Source organism: Geotrypetes seraphini, chromosome 3 (genome assembly GCF_902459505.1).
Source record: "Geotrypetes seraphini chromosome 3, aGeoSer1.1, whole genome shotgun sequence".
Classification (NCBI taxonomy): Eukaryota; Metazoa; Chordata; class Amphibia; order Gymnophiona; family Dermophiidae; genus Geotrypetes; species Geotrypetes seraphini.
Genome location: NC_047086.1, coordinates 348,564,900 through 348,589,744, shown reverse-complemented (window position 1 = coordinate 348,589,744; position 24,845 = coordinate 348,564,900). Strand labels below are relative to the sequence as shown.

At 45.3% G+C, this 24,845-nt stretch overlaps 1 protein-coding gene across 3 annotated transcripts in view; it reads right to left on the bottom strand.

Moving 5' to 3' along the window:
• PPP2R5A (protein phosphatase 2 regulatory subunit B'alpha) overlaps positions 1-24,845 on the bottom strand; it is a 203,832-nt gene that overhangs the window by 53,715 nt on the left and 125,272 nt on the right. For all 3 annotated transcript variants that reach the window (XR_004538831.1, XM_033938423.1, XM_033938422.1), the window contains exon 9: positions 17,472-17,522. Coding sequence is in view for 2 of the 3 variants with exons in the window: in XM_033938423.1 (XP_033794314.1) it covers positions 17,472-17,522 (51 nt within the window). In the remaining variant the exon portion in view is untranslated. The remainder of the gene's footprint in view (positions 1-17,471; positions 17,523-24,845) is intronic.

Sequence of the window (24,845 nt, the reverse complement as noted above, 5' to 3'; positions counted from 1 at the left end):
TAGTGTAGCTGGTTTTAAGAAAGATTTGGACAAATTCCTGGAGGAAAAGTCCATAATCTGTTATTAAGACATGGGGGAAGTGTCTGCTTGCCCTGGATCGGTAGCATGGAATGTTGCTACTCTTTGGGTTTTGACCAGGAATTAGTGTCCTGGATTGGCTACCATGAGAATGGGCTACTGGGCATGATGGACCATTGGTCTGACCCAGTTAGGCTATTCTTATGTTATGTTCTCATCTGTAGGGGCCTTTGTTTTCACTTCTTATTTTAATGTATTTTTTTTCTGGGAACTTATCAGTGTTTTTTATAATGGGAACAAAAATGGAAGAGAATTAATGTGTGTGGGATGAGGGGGTAACTAATTTCTTCAGCTAAATAATTCAATCCACCTCAACCAGACATAGGAGAACTCACGCACCATTCACACACCCTCCAACCAAAAACGTCAAAAGAAAAAAACTGTTCGACAACCTCCTAGCCATTCGAGCTGCAACACTCGACCCCCAACTCTACAACCAATTGACATCGACCACAGACTGCAAAACCTTCAAAAAGAAATAAAAATCCTTCTATTCAAAAAACACATAAAACCGAACTAACACAATCAGAACTGTCCCAAGCATCACCTGCAACTACTCCATATGTACTTCTGATGTCATGACAATTCAGACATAATTTATGTTATGTTATGTTTGGAATATAAGAAAATTCTCACTGCCTGTTTCTATTCTGACCATTTATTCCGTTTCATGGTCATTATAAAAAAATATTTTTTTACATGGGGGGGGGGGGGTGTCAAAAAATGATGGGCCCCGGGTGCCACATACCCTAGGTACGCCACTGCCAGTACCTCCAGGGTATCATTTTCAGAAGTGCTCCCTGTTCCATGCGCAGGTCCCAAAAGACAGGCAGGTTCGGGACAAGGTTTCTTTAAAAGATATCATAATAGGGAAGACACAGCATTCCGATAATGAGATTGCAATATAGGCCACAGTAGACCAGGTTTCCTTAAATACAGAGCAGGCTGATTTTAAAGATTGCAAATTATCTATGCCAACTGTAAAGCAAACTGTAAATTGATATGACAAACACTGTTTGAAATGTCTGTAAGCAAATGCCAGAAGCCTAAGAAACAAGATGGGAGAGTTAGAATATATTGCACTAAATGAAAAGATAGATATAATAGACATCTCTTAAATGTGAAGGAAGGAAGATAACCAATGAGACACTGTCATACAGGTTATATAGTAGTGATAGGTGTAGCGTTATATGTTAAGGAGAGCCTTGAATCGAATGGACTGAAAATACTACAGGAGTAGAAACACACCTTGGAATCTCTGTGGGTAGAAATTCCATGTGTAAGGAGGAAAAAAATAGTGATAGAGGTACTACTGTCCGCCTTGACCAGGATGAACGGACAGATGCTGAAATTTTATCAGAAATTAGGGAGGCTAACAAACTGGGTAACACAGTAATAATGGATTATTTCAACTACCCACACGCTGTACACAGAGGAAATCAGACAAAACACGCACACTATATCAACAAAGCACAGTTACTTACTATAATAGGTGTTATCCAGGGACAGCAGGCAGCTATTCTCACATATGGGTGACATCACCGACGGAGCCTCGATGCGGAAGCCTCGCAAGCAGACTTGCTTGAAAAAACTAGAAGTTTCAAGTCAGCCGCACCGCGCATGCGTGAGTGCCTTCCCGCCCAGCACAGGGCGCGTCTCCTCAGTTCAGATAGCTAGCAGAGAAGCCAACCAGGGGAGGTGGGTGGGTTGTGAGAATAGCTGCCCGCTGTCCATGGATAACACCTGTTATGGTAAGTAACTGTGCTTTATCCCAGGACAAGCAGGCAGCCTATTCTCACATATGGGTGACCTCCAAGCTAACCAGAATGGGATGGTGGGAGCGTTGGCAATTTAGGAGAATAAATTTTGCAATACTCTCTGGCCAAAATGACCATCCCGTCTGGAGAAAACATCCAGACAATAGTGAGAAGTGAAAGTATGAACCGAGGACCAAGTAGCAGCCTTGCATATTTCCTCAATTGGTGTAGATCTGAGGAGAGCTACTGAAGCTGCCATTGCTCTGACTTTATGGGCTGTGACTCTACTCTGTAGTTGTAATCCAGCCTGGGCATAGCAGAAGGAGATACAAGCAGCCATCCAGTTGGAGATGGTACGCTTAGAGAAAGGATGTCCCAACTTGTTTGGATCGAAGGAGACAAAAAGTTGAGGAGCAGTTCTGTGTGGTTTGGTGCGTTTCAAATAGAAGGCAAAGCTGATTCTCCAGGATGAGAATGAGGCTTTGGAAAGAACACTGGAAGAATAATGGATTGATTGAGATGAAATTCTGATACCACTTTAGGGAGGAATTTAGGATGAGTACGGAGAACCACCTTGTCATGATGGAAGACAGTGAAAGGTGGATCAGCAACTAAAGCTTGCAGCTCACTGACTCGTCGAGAAGTGAGGGCAATGAGAAACACACTTTCCAAGTGAGATACTTCAGATGAGCCGTAGACATTGGTTCAAATGGGGGCTTCATCAATTGAGCAAGAACAACATTAAACCACTGGAGGCGGTTTGAGAGGAAGTTTCACATTGAAAAGTCCTTTCATGAATCTGGAAACCACCGGATGAGCAGAGAGGGGTTTCCCTTCAATAGGCTAATGGAAAGCATCAATTGCACTGAGATGGACTTGAATTGATGTAGATTTGAGGCCCGAGGTAGATAAGTGCAAAAGGTAGTCCAAAAAAGAAGATAAGGAGGAATGTTGAGGTTCCTTATCATGAGAAAAACACCACGTAGAAAATCTAGTCCATTTTTTGTGATAGCATTGTCTAGTGGTAGACTTCCTAGAAGCCTCCAAAATGTCTCTTACAGGTTCAGAAAACTGAAGAGGAGTCATGTTGAGAGGCACCAAGCTGTCAGGTGTAGAGACTGCAGGTTGGGATGAAGTAGAGATCCCTGACTCTGTGTAAGCAGAGATGGAAAAACTGGTAGAAGGTATGGCTCCCTGCTGCTGAGTTGAAGTAGAAGGTAGTACCAAGGTTGTCTCGGCCACTGAGGATCAATCAGAATCATAGTGGCATGATCGTTCTTCAACTTGACAAGAGTCTTGAGAATGAGAGGGAATGGAGGGAATGCATACAGGAAGAGATTTGTACATTCCAAAAGAAAAGCATCTGCCTCGAGGCGATGAGGAGAGTATATCCTGGAGCAGAACTGAGGCAGTTTGTGGTTGTGGGGAGCTGCAAAGAGATCTATCTGAGGTGTTCCCCACTGTGAAAAAATGTGTTGAAGAGGTTAAGAATGGAGTGTCCATGCTTGAGGGTGCAAAAGATGACTCAAGTTGTCCGCCAAGCAATTTTTCGCCCCTTGGATGTAGACAGCTTTCAGGAAAGTGTTGTGGCGGATTGCCCAGTCCCAAACCTTCAGAGCTTCTTGACAAAGGGAGGAAGATCCCGTCCCTCCCTGTTTGCTGACAAAGTACATGGCGACTTGGTTGTCCGTCTGACTGAGGACTACCTGGTAATGAAGATGTTGAAAAGCTTTGAGAGCCTTGAAAATTGCTCTGAGTTCCAACAGATTGATGTGACACTGACGATCTGTACTGGTCCAGTGGCCTTGAGTACGGAGACCATCGAGATGAGCGCCCCAAGCGTAAGTTGAGGAATCTGTTGTGAGAACCTTCTGATGGGGGGCGTTTGAAACAGCAAGCCTCTGGAGAGATTGGAAGAGAGCATCCACCAACGGAGAGACAGCTTCAATGAAGGAGTGACTGTTATGTGACGAGAAAGTGGGTCGCAAATCTGCATCTACTGAGATGCAAGGGTCCACTGAGGAATTCTGAGGTGAAGTCTGGCTAAAGGAGTCACGTGTACTGTGGAGGCCATGTGACCCAGTAGTACCATCATGTGTCTCGCTGAGATGGAAGAGCGGGAAGACACTGTATGACAGAGTTGAAGGAGAGCTTCCAGATGTTGTTGCGGAAGGAATGCTCTGAGTTGGATAGTATCCAGAACAGCTCCGATGAATTGTAGAGAGGGCTGAAGTTGGGATTTGGGAAAGTTGATTTCGAATCCCAAACTTTGTAGGAACCACATAGTCCGTTGGGTCGCTACAATAACCCCCTGAGATGTTGAATCTTTGATGAGCCAGTCGTCTAGGTAAGGAAAAACCTGAAGACCATGATTCCTGAGAGCTGCTGCTACCACTACCAGGCACTTGGTGAACACTCTGGGAGAGGAAGCCAGGCCAAAGGGCAGCACTCTGTATTGATAATGCAGATTCCCAACCCGAAATCTGAGATATTGACAGGAGGCCAGATGAATGGGAATATGAGAATAGGCCTCCTTGAAATCCAGAGAGCATAACCAGTCGTTCTAATCTAGAAGGGAATAAAGGGATGCCAGGAACAACATTCAAAATTTTTCTTTGACTAAAAATTTGTTGAGAGCCCTGAGATCCAGAATGAGTCGCAGATCACCCGTATTCTACGGAACAAGGAACTAATTGGAGTAAAACCCCTTATTCTGTTGTTCCAAAGGAACTGGTTCGATGGCATGGAGACAAAGCAAAGCTTGAGCTTCCTGAAGGAGAAGGGCGATCTGGGATGGACTGGAAGGTTACTCTCTTGGAGGAAGCTCTGGTGGAACCTGAGTGAAATGAAGAGAGTATCCCTTCTCTGATGATTCACAGCACCCAGAGGTTGGATGTGATTGTCTCCCATCGGTGGTAATAATGATGGAGACAGGACAGAGACAGAATGGTGGAGGTTATGCTCTGTTTTAAACAGTCAAAAAGGCTGTGTAGCCTTAGGTGCAGCAGAAGGTTGAGATTTCTTTTGCTTCTGATTCTGCTGTTTCTTGGGAGGAGGGCGAGTATAAGCAGCTGTCCTTGGAGCAAAACGCCTCTGGTAAATAGGAGGAGGGTGTGCCGGCTTGGCAGGAGCTGGCTTTGGCTTAGGTCTGACAATAGAAGCAAAGGATTTTTCATGCTCAGACAATTTCTTGGTGGCTGCCTCAATAGATTCATGGAAGAGGTCATTGCCTGCACAAGGCATATTAGCCAAGCGGTCCTGAAGATTAGGATCCATGTCAATGGTACGAAGCCAAGCAAGGCGGCGCTTTGCTATAGAACAGGCAGCCGCTCTGGCAGACAACTCAAAGGCATCGTAAGAAGACTGAAGTAGATATAATCTGAGTTGTGATAGAGAAGCTATGACTTCTTGAAATTCAAAGTGCTTTTGAGTATCTAAATAATTGAGAAATTTAGGAAAAAGAGCAATGAGGAACTCAAAATAAGTTATAAAATGGAAATTGTAATTAAGGACTTTAGAGGACATCATGGCATTTTGATAGATGCGACGACTGAATTTGTCCATAGTTTTCCCTTCCCTTCCAGGAGGAGCGGTAGCATAAACCTTGGAAGGATGGGATCTTTTCAAAGATGACTCCACAAGTAGGGATTGGTGAGATAACTGTGAATTCTCAAATCCTTTGCAATGGAGAGTTTTTTATCTGGAGTCTAATAGGCCTGGAACAGCTGGAATTGCATAAGGAGTTTCCAGGCATCTGGTAAAAGTCTGAGTCAAAAGCTTGTGAAGAGGAAGCTTAAGTGACTCTGCTGGAGGTTGAGGAAGATGCATGATTTCGAGATACTCCTTAGAGTATTTAGAACCAGCATCCAATTGAAGGTCCCAAGTCAATAGCCATTTGACAAAGAAAAGAAGAGAAAGATAGCCTTGCCTCGAGAAGGATTCGAGGTCGTCGAGGCAGCCTGGGTCGAAGATGAAGCTTCTACAGGAAAAAAAGACATCAAAGGAATAGGAAGACTTGGACGAAGCAATCGAAACCGCTGAGTCCTCAAGGTGTGGAAGTGGAGACCTCGATCGAGGAGTCGGCGGTCTAGTAGAAGTAGGGGTAGATCGAGGCTTAGTTGAAGAAGGATGCTCTTTAGAAGAAGAACTATGCCTGGAAGTATGCCTCGAGGAAGGCCTCGATCGTCAGTGAGAATGGTGCTTGGAAGTAGATCTCAAAGATCGAGGAGACTTCGCCCCGGAGATGGAAGCAGTCGATGCCACCAAGGAATGGATAGGGCTGGAAGCTGTGGATCGAAGCTCCAGAGGCTTGATGGAGGAACCTCAATGCACTCCCAAAGACACTGCTCCTTGTATGGAGTGTGAAGATTCCTGCAGAGGCACTTTCAAAGAATCTGCTCCTTGCTTCACATGCTTAGATGTCAGACCAGACACTCGCAGAGACTCTGCTCCCTGCATACAGTGTGTAGACTCAGACTGAGGCATAGGAAGAGACTCAACTTCGCGGGAGTCTGCAGAATGCCCATGTAGGATTAGAGTAGCTAGCTTTGGTCCCATTTTGGTGAAGAACTGAACAAATTGCTGCTCTAACATGGTCTGGAAAGAAGCTGGCAAGGATGGATCCGCTTCTGAAACTGGACCACCTGCTTTGGCTGGAGGTTCTACAGAGGCAGTGGAAATGTGCTTCGACTTGGAAGTCTTACGCACCTTCAGCACCACCGGCGAACTGTCTACTGAGCTATCTGACCTGAGGATACAGGGGAAGATACAGCAGATGTTGTTGAGGAAAGAGCTGCTGCAAACGAAGAAGGTCTGATGAGGCTCGAAGTCGAAGCAGTGGATGCAGGAGGGCCCTCGGTCCAAGGTGAGACCGAGGTCGGCTTCAGCGTCGAGGAAGTGGTCGAATCCATCTCGAAGACCTTCTCCACTAAAAGTAGACGACGTTTAAGAGCTCGAGGTTGAAGAGTAGCACAGCGCTCGCACAACTTCGGGTGATGGTCTGGCCCAAGGCACTTGATGCACCTACTGTGTGGGTCCATGAGAGAAATCGCACGCTGACACTGGCTACACTTCTTGAAGCCTGTTGCTGGCCGGGACATAGGAGGAAAAACAGCTGCTGCAAGATCGAAGCCCCTGGGCTACAGCCGAGTGGCCTGCCCCGGCAGCCGAACGGAAGAAATAATTTTATTTTATTTTTTTAACTAGAAATAAAAGAAATAAAGTAAATACAGCAATTCATGAAGAAAAATAACAAATCGTAGTGAGAGAAGGCGCGAAGTAAGTAAGTTAAACGCAGAGTTAAAAACGGACTTCTCGGCTCCGCGGAAAACTGAGAACTGAGGAGACGCACCCTGTGCTGGGCGGGAAGGCACTCGCGCATGCACAGTGCGGCTGACTTGAAACTTCTAGTTTCTTCAAGCAAATCTGCTTGCGAGGCTTCTGCATCGAGGTTCCGTTGGTGACGTCGCCCATATGTGAGAATAGGCTGCCTGCTTGTCCTGAGATAATATCCAATCTTAACAGAACCAACCACCACTCTGTTGAACCCCATCGGGGAAAGTAAAACAGGAAGGCTCACCTTCAATCATAGGCTGAAAATCTCCACCAAGGGCATAAATGTACAGCATCCTAATTATCTTCAACATTTTATAAAGACAATAGTCTGAAAATCACATTCAACAAAAGCAATGCATTCATAAATAACAGTGCTGAATCTTTCCCAGGATCATATACATATATGGAATGACTATCAAAAAAGTAGTTGGTTCTTAACATCAATATTAAGTTTCTTGAAAGCATAGGGAAACACATCAGAAAGTAAGTACTAAGTCAAAAGCACAAAAATACGCGCAAATAAGTTTCCATTAACCAGTACTTATCCAATCTAATAGCGCTTCTCCTTAGTGCTGTTTCACAAATCACTCCCGACGGGGCTGCTGTTTCCCGGGTCCACCCATTATGTCAGGGGAAAAAAGACCCAAAATGCCTTCCACAATTCTTCACTGACCTTGTTCGGCACATGGGAAAGAGAAACCCAAACCATACCTTTGTGATGTATGGTTCCACATTAGGAGTCACAGCTCTGGAAAAAGATCTATGCGTCATTTTTGATGATATGTTGAAACCCTCTACTCAGTGTACAGTGGCAGCTTAGAAAGCAAATAGAATGTTAGGAATTATTAAAGGAATGGAAAACAAAAACGAGAATTATAATGCCTTTGTATTGCTCCTTTGTTTTGCTCCATGTTGAAACCATGCTTCAAATACTGTGTGCAAGTCTTGTCACCGCATCTAAAAAAAGATAGTCTGTTCTAGTTATTCATGCATTCACGATGCACGATTTCACCTCTCTGAGGTTGCATCAATTGCAACCAATATTCCCCAATCATGCTGCTGTATTCATGTATTTATAGTCCAGCGCTTAAAAAAACCAGTCAGCTTTTTCACTTTCACCTGCAAACATGCTTTGCTCCAGATAGGACCCCCAAACATCCAGAGTGAATTACAGGGAAGTGCTATTCCATACAGGAACCTAACTTTATTTTCCTAATATGATCCACTGTTCACTTTCTGCGGATTTGAGATGCAACTTGTAACATAGAAACATAGAAGATGACGGCAGAAAATGGCCATAGCCCATCAAGTCTGCCCACTCTAACAACCCCACCCCCTTAAATTTACCCCCCTAGAGATACCACATGTGTATCCCATCTACATTTTTACCCCCCTAGAGATCCCACATGTGTATCCCATTTCCTTTTAAAATCCGGCACGCTGCTGGCCTGAATCACCTGAAGTGGAAGTTCATTCCAACGATCGACCACCCTTTTGGTGAAGAAGAACTTCCTGGTGTCGCCATGAAATTTCCCACCCCTGATTTTCAGCGGCTGTCCTCTTGTGGCCGAGGGACCTTTAAAAAAGAAGATATCATCCTCCACCTCAATACGGCCGGTGATATATTTAAATGTCTCTATCATGTCTCCTCTCTCTCTATGTTCTTCGAGTGAGTATAGCTGCAATTTATTCAGCCTTTCCTCATACGGGAGGTCTTTGAGTCCCGAGACCATCCTAGTGGCCATTCTTTGAACCGATTCAACTCTCAGCACATCTTTTTGGTAATGTGGCCTCCAGAATTGTACACAATATTCCAGATGAGGCCTCACCATGGATCTGTACAACGGCATTATAACTTCGGGCTTCTGGCTGATAAAGCTTCTTCGGATACAACCAATCATTTGTCTTGCCTTTGATGAAGCATTTTCCACTTGATTGGCAGTCTTCATGTCTTCGCTAATGATCACCCCCAAATCACGTTCCGCCTTGGTCCTAACTAAGGTTTCACCATTAAGTGTGTAAGTTTTGCATGGAATCCTGCTGCCGAGGTGCATGGCCTTACATTTTCTAGCATTGAAGTTTAGCTGCCAAGTCGAGGACCAGTGTTCCAATAGAAGTAGGTCCTGCGTCATACTGTCTGGTAAAGTGTTCTCACTTACTATGTTGCATAGTTTGGCGTCATCGGCAAATAATGTGATTTTACCCTGAAGCCCCTGAGTCAGATCTCCCACAAATATGTTGAAGAGGATCGGGCCCAAGACCGAGCCCTGCGGCACTCCACTGATCACCTCTGACGTTTTTGAAGAGGCACCATTCACCACCACTCTCTGAAGTCTACCGTTTAGCCAATCACTGACCCATGTAGTTAATGTCTCTCCTAGTCCCATTGATTTCATCTTGTTCAATAGTCTGCGGTGCGGGACGCTATCAAAAGCTTTACTAAAGTCCAAGTAAACGACGTCTAGGGACTCACCTACATCCAGTTTCCTTGTTATCCAGTTAAAGAAACTAATTAGATTGGATTGGCAGGACCTGCCCTTGGTAAATCCATGTTGGCGGGGATCCCGTAGATTCTTCTCGTCCAGGATCGTATCTAATTTATGTTTAATTAGTGTTTCCATGAGTTTACTCACTATGGATGTGAGACTCACCGGTCTGTAATTCTCAGCCTCTGTCCTGCAGCCCTTTTTGTGGAGTGGGATTACATTGGCTGTTTTCCAGTCCAAGGGGACTCTTCCCGCCCTCAAGGAAAGATTGAAGAGCACAGACAACGGCTCCGCCAGGACATCACACAGCTCTCTAAGCACCCTGGGGTGTAGATTGTCCGGTCCCATGGCTTTGTTCACTTTGAGTCTTGATAGTTCGCAGTAGACGCTGCTGGATGTAAACTCGAAATTCCAGAACTGGTCTTCTGAGCTTTGCCTTGCTTGCAACTGTGGACCGGACCCTGGCGCCTCGCAGGTAAAGTCTGAGCAGAAGTATTCATTTAGTAGTTCAGCTTTATCGGAATCTGATTCTGCATAAGTCCCGTCTGCTTTCCTAAGGCATACTATCCCATTTGTGTTTCTTTTCCTATCACTGATGTACCTGAAGGATTTATCCCCTTTCTTAATGTCCTTTGCTAGATTCTCTTCTATTCGAAGCTTGGCCTCTCTTGACTGCCGTTTTGACAGCTTTGGACCTGGCCAGATAGTCTTCTTTTACTGCTCCTCTTCCTGATTGTTTGTAGGAAACAAATGCTTTTTTCTTTTTCTTAACGAGGTCCGAGATTTCTGTAGTGAACCACTGGGGTCTGTTATTCCTCCGTCGTTTGCTTACTGGTTTTATATAGCGATTTGTTGCTTCATGTAGGGTAGATTTCAGGTTTGCCCACATAGCCTCTACATTATTGGTTTCGGCATGGTCTTACAGTGCCCGACGGACGAAGTCTCCCATGCGTTTGAAGTCAGTGCCCCGAAAATTAAGGACCTTTGTTGTTGTGGTCAATCTGGTTAAACCCTTCCGAAGGTTGAACCAAACCATGTTATGGTCGCTGGAGGCCAGCGTATCACCTACCGAAACTTCCAATACGCTGTCTCCGTTGGTGAGTACCAGGTCTAGTAACGCCTGGTCCCTAGTGGGCTCCAATACCAATTGTTTGAGCCGTGCACCCTTTATGGAGGTTAACAACCTTCTGCTGCCGCTAGTTTGTGCGGTAAGTGCATTCCAATCTGCATCGGGCATATTAAAGTCCCCTAACAGTACTGTGTCCCCACGCAAGGTGATGGTTTCAATGTCTTCGATTAATTCCATATCTTTGTCTACCTGTTGTCTTGGAGGTCTGTAAATCACACCAAGATACAGGCATTTTTCGTTTCCTCTAGCCAGGTTCACCCAGAGGGATTCCCTGGTATACTTGACATCTGTGATTATGGTAGTTTTGATGTCTTCTCTAGTGTATAGAGCTACCCCTCCTCCTAACTTGCCCCCCTGTCTCGACGGAGTAAGTTGTAACCCGGTATAACCATATCCCACCCGTGTGAGTCCGTGAACCAAGTTTCGGATATCGCCACTACATCTAGGTCGGCGTTCATTATTTCCGTCTCTAAATCTAGAATTTTATTGCCCAAACTGTGTGCATTGACATACATAGCTCTCCATACCTTATGTTTGCTAAGTCCCTGTACAGAGTTTCCCGCCTGAGTTAGTGTGACCCCTGATGTATTGTTTACAGTGTGTGCACTTACCTCAGACTCAGAGTGGTGACTCACCTCCTCAGGATAGTTACTTACTGCTCCAGAGTATGAATGGATACCCTCCCCCAACTTACCTAGTTTAAAGCCCTTCGAAGTAGGCGGGCTAGTCGACGTCCTAAGATGTTCTTACCTCTTCTGGTCAGGTGGAGTCCGTCTGGTCCCTGAAGTCCCTGCAGTGCCTCTCCATGGTCCAGAAATCCAAAGTTCATCTCCCTGCACCATCCATGTAGCCACTCATTAGTCCTCTGGATACGCTCCTCCCGGGCTCTACCCTTGCCTCTTACCGGGAAGATTGATGAGAAGACCACCTGCGCTCCCAACTGCCTCAGCTTCTCATCCAGGGCTCCAAAGTCTTTGGGTATGGTCTCCGGGGTGTTCCTGGCAGTGTCATTCATCCCGACGTGGATGAGAAGCATGGGGAAGTGGTCCTGTGGTTTGAAAAGTCTATCTAGACAGGTGGTGACATCTCGGATTCTGGCCCCAGGCAGACAGCAAACCTCCCTTGATTGTATATCCGGTCTGCAGATTGGTCCCTCGGTGCCCCTTAGCATGGAGTCCCCAATGACCACCACCCTGCGTTTCTTTGGGGGGAGCTATTCAGTCGTCCCTGGGACTGGGGTCATACGTCGGACGTCTTCCTGTACCTCATCTGCAGTCCCTTCCTGTAAGATCTGGAATCTGTTCCTCAGGGCGATTTGTGGGGTCGATGTAAAACTGCCCTGTTTGAGAGAAAAAGAAGAAGATGAAGAAGAAACTGAGAAAGGGGGGGGGGGGTCTCCTGTGCTTGCCTGTGGAGGAGGTTACCAGCTGCCAGGAGTCGGCATCCCCAGCCATTTCCTGTACCCCAGTCATTGGTCTCGAAGCTGAGGGTTTGGGTGTTACGAGGATGGACTTGTCTGGTGCCTGCTCGGAGATTTGGGACAGCTCCTGGACTACGCCGTCGATGAAGGCCTCATCCTCTCTGATGCTTCTCAATCGCCTCACCTCCTCCCTTAGGCTCAGCAGTTCCTGTAATATGTCTCCTTCCAGCTGTCCCACCTCCTCTGTCTGTGTAGAGACTGTAGTGTATTGCTGGGGGGGGGGGATGGCCTCGGTCTGCACACACGCCTCTGTCCACCGTCCAGGGTCATCCTCCGTCTGTACGTAGGCCATAGCCATCCCCTGGATCCCTCCGGTGACTGGAATGCTGGTCTTGATTGCAGTCCTGGTGCTTCTTGTTCTCCCTGCCATTTCAAATTGTTATTTAGGTATGCCTGCTTGTTAGTTAGTTGAGAAGGCCTGCCTGTTAGTTAGTTTGTGAATTTGAGAGAAAAGTCTGCCTGTTTAAGAGCTTGAAAGAAAGGAAAAAAGTTTGCCTGAGAGTTTGAAAGAGAAGTCTGCTTGCTAGTTCGTTGGTTTGAGAGTTTGAGGGATTGGGGTGTCTGAGAAGGTCTGCCTGCTATGTAATTAGAGAGGATGTATAATTAGAGATATATAGTTAGAGAGGATTGCCTGCTTGTTAGTGAGTTAGAAAGGTCTGCCTGTTAGGAGGATTAAAAGATAGATGAAAAGTTTTAGATGTGTTTGAAAAAGACTGTTTCTATTGGTTGTCTGTGGTCTTGCTTACTGTTTGTTGTCTCCTGAGAGTTGTGATTCTGCTGGTGCTGCTGTGCGTGCGGTTGAGTGTTTGTCTGGGGAGTGTGGTGCTCCCTGATGCGTGTCTAGGTAACTGACTGGTGTATTGCGATTTGGAACCCTCTGTGGGGCAGCTTAGCTCCCTGGCTCCTTCTTAAGGCTCCTTCGCAAAGGCGCCCTTGCTAAGGCGAGCGCCTTTGCCGCTCGCCTTCGCCGCGCGCCAAACGGCTGCGCGCCGTTGGCTCCCCTCCTTTTAAGGGGGAGTCCGGGCACTCTGACTCGCTGGGGGTGGGCGGAGCTTCCTCTCGCCGCTACCCCGCTTTGCCTGCCTTCACCTGCTCTCTCTCCCTCGTGACCACGCTCTTACCAGCGCTTCTCCTCTCCCTCTCCGCTCTCCCGCTGGTGCCTGCTTGAGCCTGCTGCCTCCCCGACTCGGCCCGAGCAAGTTCCCTTGCGCCGCGGTTCTCCTCCTTTTAAGGGGGAGTCTGGGCGCTCTGACTCGCTGGGGGTGGGCGGAGCTTCCTCTCGCCACTGTTGAAAATAGGATACTGGGCTTGATGGGCCTTTGGTCTGTCCCAGTATGGCAATTCTTATGTTCTAAAAGTTCATAAATGCAAATGCCCAGACCTTTATGCCAAATATTAGTACTCAGCAGATATCCACATACAAAATAGTACTAATACATTATGCTGAAACCTTCTCAATTAATAGAGCTCAATGTATACCACTATCCATATAGCGGCTACAGATTTAAGAGAATTTTGTATGGACCTTCAGAATGTAACCAGGCATTTTGTACTAAAGGCTACTAAGATCTCCATTCTGAAGGTCCATACAAAATTCTCTTATATCTGTAGCCGCTATATGGATAGTGGTATACATTGAGCTCTATTAATTGAGAAGGTTTCAGCATAATGTACAGTATTTTTCACTTCATAAGATGCACTTTTTTTTCACCCAAAATTGGGTTGAAATTTCAGTGCATCTTATAAAGCGAAGGTAACTTTTTTAAACACCCCCACCCACCCCAGTATACCTTTTTAAAATGACACATTCATTGGGGGTACGCGGGCTGACTACTGACTGCCGCTGCTCCCTGCCGCAATTCAAAGAAGGGAAGGGCCAGCGTTAAGCGATTGCACGTCGCCGGCCCACAAGCCTTCTCCCCACATCAGAACTAACGTCAGTTCTGACATCGGGCAAAGGCTTGTGGGCCGGCGACGTGCAATTGCTGCATGTTGGCCCTTCCCTTCTTTGAGTTGCAGTGCAGTGGCGGCGGACCAGGGCCACAGGAAGAGGAATCGGCGGAGTTTTCTTCAACAAAAGGCAAGTGAGTGAATCGAGGATATCATACGGCTGATGTCAAGATCTGGCTGGTTTTTTCCCACTACTTCTAGGAGCTGGACTTAACTGTTCGCAGCACTTGTGGACTTGTACATGTCTTGCCTTGGGACTGCAAACTCTTGTAAAATAGTAGGCAGGTTTTAGCGCGGGGGGGGGGGGGAGAAAGGCAGTTTACAGCGCAGCAGGGAGGACGGAAAGGACAAAGGCTGGAAGGCAGTGAGGGCAAGGAGGCACGAACTCGGGACATGGGAGGGAGGGAGAACGAAGGACAAAGGCTAGAAGGTAGTGAGTGGGCACAAACTCGGGACATGGGAGGGAGGTAGGTCAAAGAACAAAAGCTGGAAGGCAGTGAGTGGAAGGGGGCACGAACTTGGGACATGGGAGGGAATAGAAAGGGACAATTCTTGGGCCTGAGTGAAGAAAGAAAGGAAGGAAGGAGACTCATGAAATCAGCAGACATCAAAAGTAGGAAAAATTATTTTATTTTCAATTTAGTGATCAAAATGTGTCAGTTTTGATCATTTATATCTGCTGTATGTATTGTGTGTATATGAAAAATGAAATAAACAGCCTGGCAGGGAAGGGGAGACAGGGTGCAGAGCCTGGTATATATTAGTACACAATGAGCTGTACAGCTGAATTCTGGAGATTGAAGGGGAGAAATATGGCAGAGCAGAAGACCTGAGAGTAGCGAGTTGCAGTAATCTAAGCACAAGGTGATGAGGGCATGGGAGGAAAGAAAGAAGGACATTCTGAATGGAAGGAGTATTAGAGGGTAGAGTTAGTGAAAGTGGGGAATAAGAGGAAGGGAAATGAGAAGTGTGGTGTGAAAGACAAGAGATAGAAAGCTGTAGGTAGACAGTAAAAAGAGGGAAATTGAAGACTATAGTAAGAATGACTGAAGAGAGGGAGAAAAATAAACTGAAGAACACTGAGAGAAAAAAAAACAATGTTAGAGATGGATGTAGTAGAGGAGAGAGAAAAATGACAAATGAACACAAAACCCTGGTATAAGAGTTAAGAGAAGACAGAAGAAAGCATAGACTGAGACCAACATGATTAGAAAAGGAGAAAAAGATTGTATTTTAAATTTTGAATAAAATACCAAAACTCGCAACAGAAAATCTTTTTTTTAATATATATTCTTTATTCATTTTTCATCTTACAACAAGTGTATCAAGAAATAACATTTGAACTTAAAAACATCACTTGATATTCTATTACAATCAACTTAAATTAATGAATTATAACTCCCTCCCTCCTGTCCTTCCCTTATCATATGCATTCTCATATATTATACAATATAATCTTTCCAAACATTTAATAAAGAATCACAACCCACCCCCCCACCCCTATCCCATCAACTGAAAATCTGATATATTATAGGGAAGAGGGTTGGGGCAGTGCAAAAAAGGATGGGGTGCAATTATAGCTTGCTATAGCCCTGACTGCACACAGCAGACAACCGCCTAGGGGAGGGGTGAAGCTAGGGGTGGACTGGGGTGGAACTCAGGGTGTGGCCATGTATCATCTTTTTTTGTCTTCACAAATATGATAACCCTACTTGTAATGGAAAGTGTGATCCCTCAAAACCCACCAAAATCCTACTATACTGGCATATAGGCGATACCTACAGCCATAAGGGAAAGGGATTGGGACTTGTACACCACCTTTTTGTAGTTACACAACCACACTCAATCAGTTTACTTCAAGCATTTCCCTGTCTGTCCTGGTGGGCTTACAATCTATCTAATGTTCCTGGGGCAGTGGAGGATTAAATGACTTGTCCAGGGTCACAGGGAGAAGCGCAGGGTTTAAAACTAAAATCTCAGGGTGCTGAGGCTGTAGCTCTAACACTATGCCACAGGGATATTGGAGTGGTAGACAGATGGGTCTAGTAGGTTTGGGGGGAGTCTTGGAGGTCTCCCCAAATAATGTAAGGGGTTATGGTGAGATATGTACCTGGGACCCCATATATGAAGTTCACTGTAGTCCTCCTTAGGGTGTCCCACTGCTCTGCTGGCATGTCTGTGTGGCCAGTCTACTAAAAATGCTGGCCTCTCCTACATCCAAATGGCTTCTTTTGTGTATTTTTCATTTGGATGTTTGTTTCTCGAAAATGGTCAAAAAAGATACACACACTAAGGGCGAACATGTCTAGAAAAGTCATTTTCAAAAAAATAAGATGGATGTTTTGCAGTTTCAAACATGATCATTTTCTCTACCCAATTTTTGGACATACCTTACAAAACGTCCAAACTCAGACTTAGATGTCATCACCTCTTTTTTTGAGATACGGTGACCAGAATTGCACACACTATTCAAGGTGCAGCTATATCACAGAGTGATACAAAGGCATTATAACATTTTCGTTTTCCATTCCTTTCCTGATAATTGCTAACATTTTATTTGCTTTCTTAGCTGCTGCCACACACTGAGATGAGGATTTCAATGTATCCTCAATGATGATACATAGATGGTGACTCGTAACATTGAATCTCGCATCACATAGCTATAGTTCAGGTTCCTCTTTCCCACATGCATCACTTTGCACTTGCTCACATTAAATGTCATCTGCCATTTCAATGCTCAGTCTCCTAATCTCACAAGATCCTCAGGCAATGGGTCTCATGAGACAGTGGCAGGTGAGAAGTGGTACACATACATGGGTAAGGCTTTCTCAAAAGTTCTGGAAAAGTACTAGAGAAATCTTCCTGTGCAGGCTCTGTTGGATGATAATCATCCATACGTAAGAATTAATCTGTCCCATTTGTCTTTGGAAAAAGCCAGTATTTAAATTTCTGTATAGATACACACTATAATTTGACGACTTTATAAACTGTAGTCATCATATAAAACATAAGCTTATTTCGATGACTTTCTGGTTTCCAAGAATTACTTGGTTTTACCTGTTAATCTTACTGTCTATTTTTAGCACGCCTACCGTCCACATGACTAATTCTACTCATAAATCATAAGACACACAAGAGTAATATATACTAGTACAATTATAAATTCTCAACTGTTAAGAGGATTTATTAAATCTCTAGGCATATCAAAAGTTGAAGGCTACAAAAGCCTGCATTAAATTATTAATTAAAAGACTTACCTCTTTCTGACTGCATGTTTTAGGCCAAAATTTGAGCAATCCTCTGACAACCTAAATCATAAAAAAAAAAAAACCAGTTCAAAAACAAAAAAGTATTTTCACAAATAAAATTCAGGAAGATCAAATATATAAGTTGGTATTTCCTACTAGCTATACAGATTATACGTACATATATACACATATATATATATGTATACATATACACACAGAAACAAATTCATACAGTTTTGGTGGTCCTATTTTTTAGCCTATTGCCTTTATAAAATTTCTGCAGAAAAGCTGCATAAATCACAGCTAAAATGGGCTAGATTCACTAAACTTACTGATCTTGTAATGATAAGTGTTCCTCAACCCAATTCACTAAACTGCTGTCCGATGAATCTCCTATCTGATCCACCCATGCAAATGAATAAATCCCCATGCAAAATAGCTAAACAATTGATTCACTAACAATTGCTTGGCTATTTTGCATCGAGTTTTACAATTGTAAATGTAAAACCCAACTGCTGTAGACCTGTTGGTAACAATTACTTACAATAACAGTTGTTATCCAGGGACAGCAGGCAGATATTCTCACATGTGGGTGATATCATCCACGGAGCCCCAATGCGGGCAGCCTCGCAAGCAGACTTGCTTGAAGAACTTTGAAAAAGTTTGCGAGTGCTGCACCGCGCATGCGCGAGTGCCTTCCCGCCTGAGTCAGGGCACGCGTCTCCTCAGCATCTCCTCAGTTCAGATAGCTAGCTAAGAAGCCAACCAGGGGAGGTGAGTGGGTTGTAAGAATATCTGCCTACTGTCCCTGGATAACAACTGTTACGGTAAGTAACTATACTTTATCCTAGGACAAACAGGCAGCATATTCTCACAAGTGGGTGACCTCCAAGCTAACCAGAAAGGGATGGTGGGAGAATTGGCAATCTAGGAGAAAAAATGTTGTAAAACAGACTGGCCAAAATGGCCGTCCCTTCTGGAGAAAGTATCCAGACAATATTGAGAGCTGAAAGTATGAACCGAGGACCAAGTGGCATCCTTGCAGATTTCCTCAAGAGGAGTAGATCTGAGGAAAGCTACAGACGCCACCATTGCTCTAACTCTGTGACCCGTGACTCGGCCCTGCAAAGGGAGACCAGCCTGAGCATACTAGAAAGAGATGCAAGCAGCCATCCAGTTGGAGATGGTTCTCTTTGAAACAGGATGCCCCAACTTATCTGGATCGAAGGAGATAAAAAGTTGAGGAACAGTTCTGTGAGGTTGAGGGCATTGCAAGTAGAAGGCCAAAGCACGTTTGCAATCCAGAGTGTGAAGCGCTATTTCTCCAGGATGAGATTGAGGTTTTGGAAAAAACACTAGTAGAACAATGGATTGATTGAGATGAAATTTTGAAACCACTTTAGGTAAGAATTTTGGTTGTGTACGGAGGACCATCTTGTCATGATGGAAAACGGTGAAAGGTGGATCAGCAATTAGAGCTTGTAACTCACTGACTCTTCAAGCGGATGTGAGGGCAATGAGAAACACCACTTTTTCAAGTGAGATATTTAAGATGATCCGAATCTATTGGTTCAAATGGAGGCTTCATCAAGTGGGTAAGAACAAGATTGAGATCCCAGACCACTGGAGGCGGTTTGAGCAGTAGATGGATATTGAAAAGTCCTTTCATAAACTTGGAAACCACAGGATGAGCAGAGAGAGGTTTCCCGTCAATAGGTTGATGGAAAGCAGCAATTGCACTGAGATGGATTCTAATAGATGTAGATTTGAGGCCAGTGAGATAAGTGCAGTAGATAATCTAAAAATGTAGACAGGGATGTAGATATCGGTTGCAAATGACGAGTAGTACACAAAGCAGAAAATCTAGTCCATTTCTGGTTGTAACACTGCCTCCTGGAAGCCTCTAGAATGTCCTATACAGATTGAGAGAACTGTAGAGAGGCAGTCAGGTGGAGAGGAACCATGCTGTTAAGTGTAGAGACTGCAGGTTGAGGGTGGAGCAGAGACCCTTGACTCTGTGTAAGGAGAGGGAAATACTGGTAGAAGTAGAGGCTCCCTGGTGCTGAGTTGAAGTAGAAGGGAGTACCACGGTTGTCTGGGCCAACGAGGAGCTATCAGAATCATGGTGGCATGCTCCGCCTTGAGTTTGACAAGAATCTTGAGAATTAGAGGGAATGGAGGGAACGCATAGAGAAACAGATTCGTCCATTCCAGAAGGAAAGCATCTGCCTCTAGTCGATAAGGAGAGTATATCCTGGAGCAGAACTAGGCAGCTTGTTGTTGTGGGGAGACGCAAAGAGATCTATCTGAGGAGTCCCCCACTGAGCAAACACTTGATGTAGAGGCGAGGAATTGAGTGTCCATTCATGCGGTTGTAGCAGACAACTCAATTTGTCCGCCAGATAGTTGTGCTCCCCTTGGATGTAGACAACTTTGAAGAAGATGTTGTGAAGAACTGCCCAATTCTAAAGCTTGAGAGCTTCCTGTCAAAGAGGGGGAGATTCTGTGCCTCCCTGCTTGTTGACATAGTACATGGCCACTTGGTTGTCTGTTCGAACAAGGACCACGTGGTCGTGCAACAGATGTTGAAAAGCCTTGAGAGCACTGAAAATCACTCTAAGTTCCAACAGATTGATGCGACAAAGACGATCCGTGTGGGACCAATGGCCTTGAATACAGAGATCGTCGTGAGGACCTTCTGATGAGGGGGGCGTGTGAAACAGCAAACCTCTGGAAAGATTGGAAGAGCGCATCCACCAGTGGAGAGACTGTGTCAACGAAGTAGGTACTGCAATGTGTTGAGAGATTGGATCGCAATCTTGTCGCCACTGAGATGCCTGGGTCCACTGATGATCTCGGAAGTGAAGTTTGACAAAAGGAGTTATGTGAACTGTGGAGGCCATGTGACCGAGCAGGACCATCATGTGTCTTGCTGAGATTGTCGTAAGAGAAGACACTTGCTGACAAAGGTGAATGAGAGCATCTTGACGTGATTGTGGCAGGAAAGCTCTGAGCTGAACAGTGTCCAGGACGGCTCCAATAAACTGTAGAGTTCGGGAGGGAGTCAACTGGGATTTTGGAAAATTGACTTTGAACCCAGACTTTGGAGAAATGTAATAGTCTGTTGGGTTGCTACAATAACCCCTTGTTGAGAGGGGGCTTTGATGAGCCAGTCATCCAGATATGGAAAAACATGGAGGCCCTGCATCTGCAGGGCTGCAGCTATCACCACCAGACACTTCGTGAAGACCCTGGGGGATGAGGCGAGTCCGAAAAGTAGAACTCGGAATTGAAGATGAAGATTCCACCTGAAATCTAAAAAATCTGTGAAAGGCTGGATGAATTGGGATACAAGTGTAAGCCACTTTGAGATCCAGAGAGCATAACCAATCCCCCTTGATCCATCAGGGGATACAGGGTTGGTAAAGAGAGCATCCAAAACTTCTCTTTGACTAGAAATTTGTTGAGGGCTCCGAGGTACAGTATAGGTCGCAGATCCCCCGCCTTCTTTGGGACTAGAAAATAACGTGACCCATTGGTTCGAGGAAACCTCCTCAACAGCTCGAAGGCAAAGAAGAGCTAGAGCTTCCTGGAGAAGGGGAAGTTGTAACGTATTGGAAGGAAACTCTCTTGGAGGAAGATCTGGTGGGTGGCACTTGAAGAAATTGAAGTGAGTATCCCTCCTGAATGATGTTGAGAACCCAGAGATCGGAGGTAATCAGCTCCCACTTATGGAAAAAGTGGTGAAGCAGACCTCCTATGGGCAGAAGAGAAGTCTGATGGATGGAGGTGGTTGGTATGCTCAGATAGATTGTTAAAAAGACTGAGCCGGCTTAGCTGTAGCAGGAGCCTGAGGTTTTTGTTCTCGCTGCTGCTGCTGCCGTCTAGGTGAAGGCCTGGAGAAAGCTGGAGTCGTTTCCTGACGGTAACGATGTGGAGGAGGCTTGTAAGGCCCAGTAGGTGGAGTCTTAGCCTTGGGGCGAACCAAGGAGGCAAAGGAGCGTTCATGTTCAGACATGTGCAAGTGACTTCCTGCCCGACATAGGCGCACGGCCCCTCAGTTAAGATAAGCCAGCTAAGAAGCCAACCCAGGAAGGTGGGTGGGTTGTGAGAATATCTGCCTGCTGTCCCTAGATAACACCTGTTATGGTAAGTAACTGTGCTTTATCCCAGGACAAGCAGACAGCATATTCTCACGGATGGGTGACCTCCAAGCTAACAGAAAGGGATGGTGGGAGAGTTGGCCTTTAGGAAAATAAATTTTGTAATACAGATTGGCTGAAGTGCCCATCCCGCCTAGAGAATGACTCCAGACAGTAGTAAGAAGTGAAGGTATGAACTGAGGACCAGGTGGCAGCTTTACAGATGTCCTCATTGGGAGTAGATTTGAGAAAAGCAACAGAAGCTGCCATAGCTCTAACTTTATGGGCTGTGACACGGCTCTCCAGTGCCAGTCCGGTCTGAGTATAGTAGAACGAGATGCAGGCAAGCCAGTTGGAAATCATTCTCTTGGAAACAGGATTCCCCAACCTGTTTGGATCAAATGAGATGAAGAGTTGGGGAGAAGTTCTGTGAGGCTTTGTGCGATCAGGTAATAAGACAAAGCTCATTTACAGTCCAAAGTATGCAAGGCTGCTTCTCCAGGAGAATGAGGCCTAGGAAAAAATACTGGTAGGACAATCGACTGATCGAGATGAAAGTCAGAGACAACTTTTGGAAGAAACTTTGGATGTGTACGCAGAACCACCTTATCATGATGGGAAACTGTGAAAGGTGGATCTGCTACTAGTGCTTGTAATTCACTGAGCCTCCTGGCAGAGGTGAGAGCAATAAGAAAGACTACTTTCCAGGTAAGAAATTTTAGATGAGCTGAAACCATTGGTTCAAATGGTGACTTCATCAGACTGGAAAGAACCACATTAAGGTCCCAGACGACAGGCAGAAGCTTGAGAGGTGGTATCACACTGAAAAGCCCTTTCATGAATTTGGAGACCAAAGGATGAGCAGTAAGAGGTTTTCACTGTACTGGTGCATGATAAGCAGTAATAGCACTGAGATGGACTCTAATGGATGTAGATTTAAGTCCAGAGTCAGACAAAGAAAGGAGATATTACAACACCAATTCCACTGCCAAGGAAGTTGGGTCATGATGATGATGAAGGCACCAGGAAGAAAACTGAGTCCACTTTTGTTGGTAACATTGCTGTGTGGCTGGTTTCCTGGAGGCATCAATAATCTGACAAACAGGCTGAGAAAGGAGAATTTGAGAAGAACTCAGTCCAAGAGAAACCAAGCTGTCAGGTGTAGAGACTGCAGGTTGGGATGTAGAAGCGATTCCTGATTCTGAGTAAGCAGAGTAGGAAATACTGGAAGAAGTATGGGCTTCCTGGAACTGAGTTGAAGAAGGGAGAACCAATGTTGCCAGGGCCACCGTAGAGCAATGAGAATCATGGTGGCTGCATCTCTCTTGAGCTTGAACAGAGTTCTCAATATGAGAGGCAGTGGAGGGAATGCATATAGAAACAGACCCATCCAATCCAGAAGAAAAGCATCCGCTGCCAGTCGGAGAGGAGAGTAAAGTCTGGAGCAAAACTGGTGATTGTGAGGAGCTGCGAATAAGTCCACCTGTGGAGTGCCCTATTGAGCAAAGACTGACTGGAGAGTTGCAGAGTCGAGAATCCATTTGTGAGGCTGAAGAATCCTGCTGAGGTTGTCTATTAGCAAATTCTTCTCTCCTTGAATGTAGACAGCCTTTAAGAATAGATTGCGAGCTGTCACCCAAGGCCAGATTTTCTGGGCCTCCTGACACAACAGGAGAGAGCCTGTGCCTCCTTGCTTGTTGATGTAGTACATTGCTACTTGATTGTCCGTGCAAAGGAGGACTTGAGGGCAGAGGATATGTTGAAAAGTCTTGAGGGCATAAAACATCACTCTGAGTTCTAGGAAATTGATGTGAAATTTCCTCTCTCTGACGGTCCAAAGACCCTGAGTCTGCAGATCATCCATATGTGCCCCCCCCCCCAGGCATAAGGAGACGCATCTGTAATGATGATCTTGTGATGAGGGGGCAAGTGAAAAAGGAGACCTCTGGAAATATTGGATGAGGTCATCCACTATTGAAGCGACTGCAGAAGAGATGATGTCACAGATATGTGCTGTGAAAGACAATCCATTGCTTGAGACCACTGGGAAGCCAGAGTCCACTGAGGAGTACGCAGATGGAGTCTTGCCAGTGGTGTGACATAGACAGTTGAAGCCATGTGGCCTAGAAGAACCATCATGTGTCTGGCAAAGATGGTTTGAAGCGAAAGCAATTGCTGACAGAGACAAATTAAAGTCTGAAGCCAATCTGGCAGAAGAAACGCTCTCATGAGAGTGGTGTCTAGAATTGCTCCAATGAACTGAAGAAGTTGAGTCATAATGAGATGTGATTTGGGGAAGTTGACTTCGAATCCCAGAATCTGAAGAAAAGAAATGGTCTGAGATATTTCTTGGACCACTTCCTGAGATGAAACAGCCTTGATCAACTAGTCGTCCAGGTAAGACTTGAAGACCGTGTGACCAGAGAGATGCAGCCACTACAATCAAACACTTTGTGAATACTCTGGGAGAAGATGCCAGGCCGAAGGGAAATACCTTGTATTGGTAATGACGATTAATTTGAAATCCGAGGTACTTCCTGGAAGCTGGATGACTCGGGATTTGTGTAGGCTTCTTTGAGATCTAGGGAGCATAGCCAGTCATTCTGACTGAGGAGAAGATAAAGCAGAGCAAATGACAACATCCTGAATTTCTCCCTGACTAGAAATTTGTTGAGAGCTCTGAGATCCAGGATGGATCTTAGTCCCCCGGTCTTCTTGGGATGGCATTCAGCAGAAGAAGGGATTGCACCTCCTGCAGAAGAAGGGAGGACTGTGCAGGGTCCAAAGCAGACTCTCTTGGAGGACTGTCTGGTGGAAGAGTCTGGAAATTGAGAGAGTAACGCTGACGAATGATATTGAGGACCCAAAGATCCGAGGTTATGAGTTCCCAACGATTTATGAACAACTGAAGACAACCTCCGATGGGCTGAGGTAAAGGTTGAGAAATGATGAGACTGACTATGCTCTGAAGAAACAGGTCAAAAAGGCTGTGAGCTTTAGGTTACACAGCCTGTTGTTTCTGCTATTGTTGACATGGTTGTTGCTGCTGCTGTTGCCTTTGTCTACAAGGCCGAGACTGAGCTGGCTGCAGATGCCTAGCAGTAAAACGACGTCGATAGGAAGACTGTTGTCTGAAAGGGCGAGCAGGTGGAGGCTTTTTCTTGTTCTTAACCAAAGTATCCCACCTGGTTTAATGAGCTGATAACTTTTGGGTGGTGGTATCTAAAGACTCCAAAAAGTT